The sequence below is a fragment of the Clupea harengus genome, unplaced genomic scaffold (genome assembly GCF_900700415.2).
Source record: "Clupea harengus unplaced genomic scaffold, Ch_v2.0.2, whole genome shotgun sequence".
Taxonomy (NCBI): Eukaryota; Metazoa; Chordata; class Actinopteri; order Clupeiformes; family Clupeidae; genus Clupea; species Clupea harengus.
The window spans coordinates 60001-70000 of NW_024879661.1; the positions used below are offsets into that span (position 1 = coordinate 60001).

General features: G+C 48.6%; 1 protein-coding gene across 1 annotated transcript in view; it reads left to right on the plus strand.

Annotated features, from left to right (window-relative positions):
- Positions 1-10000, plus strand: part of LOC122129494 (ATP-binding cassette sub-family A member 2-like) — a 56549-nt gene that overhangs the window by 35573 nt on the left and 10976 nt on the right. The window contains exons 27-40 of the mRNA XM_042704417.1: positions 378-665; positions 1653-1862; positions 1991-2093; positions 3293-3618; positions 4144-4357; positions 5629-5734; positions 5868-5979; positions 6214-6274; positions 6408-6582; positions 7168-7283; positions 7538-7685; positions 8180-8303; positions 9080-9212; positions 9578-9698. Coding sequence (XP_042560351.1) covers positions 378-665; positions 1653-1862; positions 1991-2093; positions 3293-3618; positions 4144-4357; positions 5629-5734; positions 5868-5979; positions 6214-6274; positions 6408-6582; positions 7168-7283; positions 7538-7685; positions 8180-8303; positions 9080-9212; positions 9578-9698 — 2237 coding nt within the window. The remainder of the gene's footprint in view (positions 1-377; positions 666-1652; positions 1863-1990; positions 2094-3292; positions 3619-4143; positions 4358-5628; positions 5735-5867; positions 5980-6213; positions 6275-6407; positions 6583-7167; positions 7284-7537; positions 7686-8179; positions 8304-9079; positions 9213-9577; positions 9699-10000) is intronic.

Consider the following 10000-nt stretch of genomic DNA (forward strand, 5'->3'; position numbering starts at 1 on the left):
TTTTTTTCCAGGTCTTCTTAGTTATGTGCCATGAATATAGTTAGGCAATTACACATGTCAGGCCCTAGAATAGCATCAGTTTACCTCAGCTGTGCCTTTACTAAGCTGAATGCTTTAAGCATTTGTGATTGATCAGGGGCCTTAAGGTTGTTGCTAAGCAGAATGTTGGGTCTTCAGGTACATTTAAACCCCTAACAACAGCTGTAATTCCCTTGGTCATTCGTTCTAAAACACAAGAGACTGAATTGTTTGAACTGGAGGATTTTGCACAATAACTGTGATCTCCCCAATCGTTTTCTCACCCAACTCTGTCTTTCTCTTTTTTTTTTTCTCTCTCTCTCTTTCTCCTCTCGGGTGTCTCTGCTCTCGTTTCTCAGACATGAAGGACTCTCCTGGCGGTAACTCCACCGGAAAGCCCTCGTCTCTGCCGAGCGGGCCGCCGCAGGGCGACGGGCAGCCAGCAGGGGGCAGTGTGGCGCGGCCCGAGGTGGAGCTCAGTAACCTGGTCGCGTGCTCGCGGCTCAGCCAGAGCCAGGGCTCCCTGCGCTCCGGCTCCTCGCTGGGGTCGGTGCGCGGCGACGAGGGCGGCCTCTACGCCGACTTCTACGGAGACTACTGCCCGCTGTTCGACCGCGGCCCGGACCCCGAGTCCGCCAGCCTGAGAGGTGAGCTCTGAAGCCAGGACTCCACGGAGAGCAGGTTATTTGAAAGTAATCGATTGGTTACTAAAGATACTAACGAGGGCTTCAACCGCAGTTGTGAGAGAGGCTTTCCCATTGCATTTACTATAACAAGTATATTGACTAGTGCTGTCAAACGATTAAAATATTTAATCGCGATTAATCGCATTTATGTCATAGTTAACTCAAAATGAATCGCGATTAATCACAATTTTTTATATATTCTAAATGTCCCTTCGTTTACGTATTTTTTCCATCATTTTATTTTTATTTTAATGCCCTTATCAACATGGAAAAGTGGATTGGCTTGCTTTATGCAAATGTTTTATTTTATTGAAAACCAACATTGCCAAACAGGGCGGTACAAAATAAAATTATAAAGTGCACATTTCAGGTAAACAAGGACAAGCCTATAGTGCAGTTAAACCATGGTTTAATATTTTCTTTTTTCCAAGTTTGCTGGGAACATAGCAGTCAGGCCTCTTATTTCAGAAACAATGAACTGTAACAGTTAGGTTACCAATAAAAGGTAAGCCTACTACTTCTTTGCTTTCAGCCAGCTGCCTGTTGACATTTTCAGACAACAGTGAAGCTTGCTTCTTTTGCACAACTTTTACAAGTAAACTTTCCATTCAGAAGATTTTTATCATCCATTTCGCTGTATCGCGCTCACCATTCACTGAAACGTAACGTTAGCCTACTACACAATTTGCGAGGCCAAAAAGAATGTTAATCTTAAAAAAAATAAAATAAAAAAAAATCGCGTTAATCTCGCGATAAATTTTTTTACGCCGTTAAAATGGGTTTGCGTTAACGCCGTTAATAACGCGTTAAACTGACAGCACTAATATTGACATTAAAAATCTTCATATCAGAGATTCAGTATTACAGGTTGATTTACTGTAAATGTTTGGGTGTTGATTGGAGTTGGACGAGGGTTGATGTTCTGTTTGTGTGTGTGTGCGGGGGCAGATGAGCAGGCGTCTCCTGACCCCGTGCTGGAGGGCCAGGGCAGCTTCAAGCTGGAGGGCTGGTGGCTCAAGCTGCGCCAGTTCCACGGCCTCATCGTCAAGAGGTACCACTGCGCCAAGAGGAACACCAAGGGCCTCTTCTCCCAGATAATGCTGCCCGCTTTCTTCGTCTGCGTGGCCATGACTGTGGCCCTGTCCGTGCCCTCAATAGGTGAGGAGAACACTGGAGTAATGGAGACGTGTAGAACAGGTCCTATGTGACACGACTCCGGTATCAGGTATTGAGTTGCGTTGTTTTTGTGTCTGTCTTGCTCATTCGCTTTGCTTTTGCTTCTCCAGGAGATCTGCCGCCCCTGATTCTGTCTCCGTCTCAGTATCACAACTACACACAGCCACGGGGGAACTTCATCCCCTACGCTAATGAGGATCGGCCACAATACAGGTCAGCCTCAGTTTCCACCACGACTCCAGGAAAGAAAAGCAAGGATGGAAGAGATGGCTATATTGCGCATAGAATCTTTTCCATCCTTATCACACGTAGTTTACTTTTTAATTGTTTTTGGGTGACGGTGCATGGATGCGTTTCAGGGCTCACTTCCCAAACAAAGAAATTGAAATAATAAATTCTTGGACATAACGACTCAAACGGTCAAAGGGGCCTGCCATGAAAAGGTTTACGAACCACTGACTCAATTTAACAGTGCATTTACCCTTATGAAGCCACACAAAAGTATAATTCACACGTGATATTTGTTTTAAAGTGTTCCACTCAGTATTCACTCTTTATCTGCCCCCTTTGTGTATTCTCTGATTTCTCAACCCCCTCAGTTAACCAATACAAACCATGGCAGCATGTTTCACTCTCCTCTTGATCCTTTTCCCTGTCCTCAACCCTACCCTTGTGTCCAGGAGTAAGCACTCATGTTTCCCTGTCCTCCACCCCACCCTTCTCTCCTCCACCCTACCCTTCTGTCCAGGAGTAAGCACTCATGTTTCCCTGTCCTCCACCCTACCCTTGTGTCCAGGAGTAAGCACTCATGTTTCCCTGTCCTCCACCACACCCTTCTGTCCAGGAGTAAGCACTCATGTTTCCCTGTCCTCCACCCTACCCTTGTGTCCAGGAGTAAGCACTCATGTTTCCCTGTCCTCCACCCCACCCTTCTCTCCTCCACCCTACCCTTCTGTCCAGGAGTAAGCACTCATGTTTCCCTGTCCTCCACCCTACCCTTGTGTCCAGGAGTAAGCACTCATGTTTCCCTGTCCTCCACCACACCCTTCTGTCCAGGAGTAAGCACTCATGTTTCCCTGTCCTCCACCCTACCCTTGTGTCCAGGAGTAAGCACTCATGTTTCCCTGTCCTCCACCCCACCCTTCTCTCCTCCACCCTACCCTTCTGTCCAGGAGTAAGCACTCATGTTTCCCTGTCCTCCACCCTACCCTTGTGTCCAGGAGTAAGCACTCATGTTTCCCTGTCCTCCACCACACCCTTCTGTCCAGGAGTAAGCACTCATGTTTCCCTGTCCTCCACCCTACCCTTGTGTCCAGGAGTAAGCACTCATGTTTCCCTGTCCTCCACCCTACCCTTGTGTCCAGGAGTAAGCACTCATGTTTCCCTGTCCTCCACCCTACCCTTGTGTCCAGGAGTAAGCACTCTCCTGACGCCGGCCCCCAGAAGATCATCAACACCCTGCGCCTGCCGTCCGGTGTGGGGGCCACGTGCGTGCTCAAGACGCCCTTCAACAGCACGCTGGACCAGCTGGCCCAGACGCTCAACCCGTACGCCAACAACTCCAAGACGCTGGCGGCGCGCTACTTCGACCCCATGTGCCTGGACTCCTTCACCCAGGGCGTGCCGCTCTCCAACTTCGTGCCGCCGCCCCCCTCCCCGGCCCCCTCGGACGACCCAGAGCCGCGCTTTGATGACGGACCGTGGAACTACACCGCAGCGCCCCCGACCACTGTGAGAGGTCAGTGTGCACCAGTATAGAAATGACCACTTTGAGAGAGGTCAGTGTGCACCAGTATAGAAATTACCACTGTGAGAGAGGTCAGTGTGCACCAGTATAGAAATGACCACTGAGAGAGGTCAGTGTGCACCAGTATAGAAACGCGACAGAAACAGGTGGAGCAGTTGTGTTTTTGCGAACCTCCTAGTTTAAGAGTCACCATCAAATTTAGGTGGCTGGCATAAACACAAGGGAGGGATGTGTAGGCCTGTATTTTTCAGTAATTTCTCCCCTGATTACATGAACTGTGCATTATATTGGTACTGGCCATTTTCTGCAAAACAACGAATGTGATATACCTTGAATATATTGCCACACCAAGATATAGCATGTATACTGGTAGTAGATATGTAAAAAACACATACACTTTGGTGTACTGAAGTGTATTTAAGTAGATGAGTCATATGCTGTCAGTGTCCGCAGTGCACTTTAATTTCCCACACTATTTGATGCTGACGTGGGTGGCTTGAATGTGTGCTTCCGCAGAGATGGTGACGTCTCCACCCACGCTGCCCCTGTCCATCCACGAGCCGGTGAAGTGCATCTGCTCCATGCAGGGAACAGGCTTCTCCTGCCCCAGCGGGGTGGGCGGCCGGCCCCCCCTCACCAAGGTGGTGACGGGGGACATTCTGGTGGACATCACGGGGCGGAACGTCTCGGAGTATCTGCTGTACACCTCTGACCGCGTACGGCTGCACCGGTAAGTGGACCTTAGAGTGACCGGTGACTCACACGCTAACACTAGCATTGCGCATGCCTGCACAGCTAGATTGGACCGCTGAGTGACCGGTGACTCACACGCTAATGCCAACGCCTGCAGAGGTAGAGAAGGACTTGGGAGGCTTGGGAGAAGGACACACATTGGGAGAGGGACACGGGAGAGGGACACACATCGGGAGAGGGACACACATTGGGAGAGGGACACACATTGGGAGAGGGACACGGGAGAGGGACACACATCGGGAGAGGGACACACATCGGGAGAGGGACACACATCGGGAGAGGGACACACATCGGGAGAGGGACACACATTGGGAGAGGGACACACATTGGAAGAGGGACACACATTGGGAGAGGGACACACATTGGGAGAGGGACACGGGAGAGGGACACACATCGGGAGAGGGACACACATCGGGAGAGGGACACACATCGGGAGAGGGACACACATTGGGAAAGGGACACACATTGGGATTAGGAGAGGGACACACATTGGGAGAGGGACACACATTGGGAAAGGGACACACATTGGGATTAGGAGAGGGACACACATTGGGAGAGGGACACACATTGGGAGAGGGACACACATTGGGAGAGGGACACACATTGGGAGGGGGACACACATTGGGAGAGGGACACACATTGGGATTAGGAGAGGGACACACACTGGGAGAGGGACACACACTGGGAGAGGGACACACATTGGGAGAGGGACACACATTGGGATTAGGAGAGGGACACACACTGGGAGAGGGACACACATTGGGAGAGGGACACACATTGGGATTAGGAGAGGGACACACACTGGGAGAGGGACACACATTGGGATTAGGAGAGGGACACACATTGGGATTAGGAGAGGGACACACATTGGGAGAGGGACACACATTGGGAGAGGGACACACATTGGGATTAGGAGAGGGACACACACTGGGAGAGGGACACACATTGGGAAAGGGACACACATTGGGATTAGGAGAGGGACACACATTGGGATTAGGAGAGGGACACACATTGGGAGAGGGACACACACTGGGATTAGGAGAGGGACACACATTGGGATTAGGAGAGGGACACACACTGGGATTAGGAGAGGGACACACATTTACTTGCTGGTCCTTCATGCTGCCATGCTGGGAGATGCCTGGGGCAGCTGCTTCTGAAGGGTTCTGGAAAAGGATATTAAAAATCACGCCGGTGCTTTCTCACACACACACTCACACACTCACTCACACACTGTCCCCTCAACAGATACGGCGGACTCACGGTGGGCAACATTCAGAAATCCGTGCCAGCCTCGTTTGGCAGGAAGATACCCCCCATGGTGCGCAAGATAGCGGTCCGGCGCTCTGCCCAGGTGAGAGGGGGGGCTGATTTGGGTTTGATCTAACCTCTCGCTCTCTCTGTCGGTCTGGTGCTTTTACTCGGTGTCAGCAGGCGGGGGATGAGGTAGCCTGTTGTGACCGAGCCTTTTCTCTGCCTTTTCACAGGTGCTGTACAACAACAAAGGTTACCATAGCATGCCCACCTATCTCAACGTGCTCAACAATGCCATCCTGCGTGCCAACCTGCCCCTGAACAAGGGCAACCCAGCTGCTTACGGTGAGACATGAGGAAGAAGATGAGAGAGGCCGAAGAACAGGGGCTTATATGTTGCAGCTCAGCCAGTTTTCTCAGCTTGCGGTTCCAAGGACCATTGATTCAGTACCATTATGTTCAGTTCACCATAAACCAGAGAAATGTGATGCAAAGCAATGAGACTGGAAGCTGAATGTTTATACACTAGCAACCGATTGGAGGTGAGTATGATTATGCCATTTCTTTTTGTGTGTGTAGGAATTACCCTGACGAACCACCCCATGAATCGAACCAGCGCCAGTTTGTCTCTGGATTACCTGTAAGACTCTCTCCTCCATTTTGAAATTCATCACTCGCAAAGCACATAACCCTTGTTCTCCCCATCGGGCACTCCTCATCCCTCTCTTTCTCTCTCTCTCTCTCTCTCTCTCTCTCTCTCTCTTAATCCCCAGGCTGCAAGGCACAGACGTGGTCATTGCCATCTTCATCATCGTGGCCATGTCCTTTGTGCCGGCTAGCTTCGTGGTCTTCCTGGTGGCTGAGAAGTCCACCAAGGCCAAACACCTGCAGTTCGTCAGTGGGTGCGACCCTGTTATCTACTGGCTGGCCAACTACATCTGGGACATGGTAAAGACCAAACAGATAGTTCAGTATTTATATTTATTTACATCTGGGACATGGTAAAGACCAAACAGATAGTTCAGTATTTATATATATTTACATTAATTTACATGGGATGCTTTTCCCAGGTGGTTTGTCGTGGTACACTCAAGGTTAAATGTTAGACACTGACATTTTAAACACCCTCACTCTCTCGGAGTGACATTGGTGATTGAACAACAATGTTTTCAGGAAATGCACCCCAGGCCCTAAGTGGTTGTTTTCGGGAGATTCAGGCCATTGTGTCTATAAAGCGTCTCTGTGACTGATCCAGTTATTAGAGGTGTTCCAGAAATACAATAGTCCAGCGAACTGAATGTGCTTTGAAATGTCCTGTCTAACTCTGTAATCTTCCTCTCTCTGCCTCTCTCTCTCTCTCTCTGTCTCTATGTCTCTCTCTGCCTCTCTCTCTTTCTCTCTCTCTCTTTCTCTCTCTCTCTCTGTCTGTCTGCCTCTCTCTCTCTCTCTGTCTCTCTCTCTCTCTCTGCCTCTCTCTCTCTCACTCTCTCGATGTCTCTCTCTCTGCCCCCCCCCCCTCTCTCTCTCTCCAAGCTGAACTACTTAGTTCCAGCCACATGCTGCGTCCTGATCCTGTTCGTGTTCGACCTCCCGGCGTACACCTCCCCTAAAAACTTCCCCGCCGTCCTCTCCCTCTTTCTGCTGTACGGGTGAGTAGGCTCCCCGCTTACCCAGACCGCACCACTTCATAAATAATACACCTTTACTTAATAAGCAAAGCCCCCCCCCCTGAGATGAAATCTGGTTTCCACCAACACCAGTGCCAACTCTTTCCAGGCCAGGCCTCCACGGATAGTGTATAAAAATGAAACCCACGACTTAAAATAGTAGCCAGTGCAATGGACCTTGTCATTGCAAAGTCTTTAGAGTTGTCTAACTTGGAGTTTGGTTTCTTGGCTTCTAGCTGGTCCATCACTCCCATCATGTACCCAGCCTCGTTCTGGTTCGAGGTCCCCAGCACAGCCTATGTATTCCTCATAGTCATCAACCTCTTCATCGGCATCACCGCTACCGTGGCAACCTTCCTCCTGCAGCTGTTTGAGCATGACAAGGTATGGTACCACTGCTGTGTGAAATTAGACTGTGTCAGTACAAAGAAATGAAAACGATTGTTTTTCCAAATTGTACACTGATGCAGAGAGTGCAGAGTAGGAGTGCTGAAGGTGAGGATCTCCACGGGGGAGGAAGTACAGTTTTAGTTTATAGAACTGATCTGAGACCAGTGCCCCATGAATATGGGCACAGTTTAGTTTACTAAATGACTTACCCATTTTGGAACTAGACAGCTGCCTTAGCGTACCTATGTCAGTTATCGGACAGTGTCAAACATCGGCCATTCTATTAAACAATCAAAATGCTAAGTTTAATAATGGATTAACATTCTATAACTTCTTTTTAATAATGGATTCACATGACAACGCGAATGTTCGCCGATAACACACGCCGTCCGATAATTAACACCGTTACGATAGTGACTCCAGCTCAGCCTTTGGGATGTAGGTGGAAGAATTCACTACAATATACTGTTGTGGTCTGGCCCCATCAGGATCTCAAGTTGGTGAACAGCTACCTGAAGTCATGCTTTCTCATCTTCCCCAACTACAACCTGGGCCATGGCCTCATGGAGTTGGCTTACAATGAGTACATCAATGAATACTATGCTAAGATAGGTATGTCTTACCTATGTATTTGTATTCATAAATGATGTACGCACACATACAATACATCAATATTGAAAATATTTATGCAGCCACGTTTTGAGATGATTTTTGTTCTGTTAATGATACACATGCCGCCGTTCTGGACATCAGAGGCCAAAGAAACAAAGGGAAACTGGTGTTTGTAATGAACTGTGAGCAATGACTGTAAGAAGCATGGACAGCGTACGCTCATGTCCAAAGACACTTGTGTGTGTGTGTGTGTGTGTGGACAGCGTACGCTCATGTCCAAAGACACTTGTTTGTGTGTGTGTGTGTGTGTGTGTGTGTGGACAGCGTACGCTCATGTCCAAAGACACTTGTTTGTGTGTGTGTGTGTGTGTGGACAGCGTACGCTCATGTCCAAAGTGAAGCCACCAGAAGGAACAAAAACATTTCTGTGAGATTTACCCAAGTATGGTTGGTTCCGGGCTGGTTCCTGCAAAAAGCACTTACTGCGCAGATTCCAGTTGCGATCTTTGCAAATATGGGCGACCAATTTTGGCCTAATTTCTTCATACCGTGGTGTAAGTGCACGACGCCATGCTCACCATGCTTTTTACGGTCATTGATTGGGAGCAAACGATCAATAGAATAAGTCCAGTTGTGTTCTGAGAAAGTTTCTCAGTAATTATGAAATAAAGATGGTTCAATAAAAACTTGGAATGTTCTGACACAATGACACACACACACACAGAGTTGAATCTGACTATTTTTTTTTTTTTAAACGTACCCCTCTGCTTCTTCAGGTCAGTTTGACAAGGTGAAGTCTCCGTTTGAATGGGACATTGTTACACGCGGCCTAGTTGCCATGACGATTGAAGGGTTCGTGGGCTTCCTCATCACCATCCTGTGTCAGTACAACTTCCTGAGGAAACCACAGTAAGTGCCTCTGCGTGTGAAAGAGAGTAGCGTCTGGTTAATGGGGCATGCTGAAGGATAGCATTAATAGATACATAGGCGAGGAGAAAGATGGAGAGAGCTGTTTTAAAATCCACACTTCAGAAGTGGAGGGAGAGGGAAAAGAAATTATAACTGAAGCTCCACTGTGATATTGTATTATCAGTGAGTGAGTATTATTGAGATATTTTTTTTTCCTCTCTATATCTCTGGCCCTGTGTGTGTGTGTGTGTGTGTGTGTGTGTGTGTGTGTGTGTGTGTGTGTGTGTGTGTGTGTGTGTGTGTGTGTGTGTGTGTGTGTGTGTGTGTGTGTGTGTGTGTGTGTGTGTGTGTGTGTGTGTATGTAGGAGGATGCCGGTGAGCAGCCAGCCCATAGAGGACGATGACGTGGACGTGGCTTGTGAGAGGCGGCGCGTGCTCAGAGGAGATGCGGACAACGACATGCTGAAGATCGACAACCTCACCAAGGTGTCAGAGCCTGGGCTAGATCATGTTTCAAATACACAGATTGCGTGTGTGTGTGTACTGTTTCAAATTACTGGCAACAGAATTGTCCCGTGGGACTGTAAAGTCAACAATAACAGCTTTGGCAGGAGGAAATGCACCTTGTTTAGAACTCCCAAAATCCAAATCCAAGAAAATCCCTCCACTTTCCCCTTAATGAGAGAACAGATTACTTGGCATTATCTGCTGTTGATAGAGGGGATCATTCGTTTAGTCTGTGTTTATGACACTGCGTAATCGCATCAAAACTTTCATATTGTGTTAGC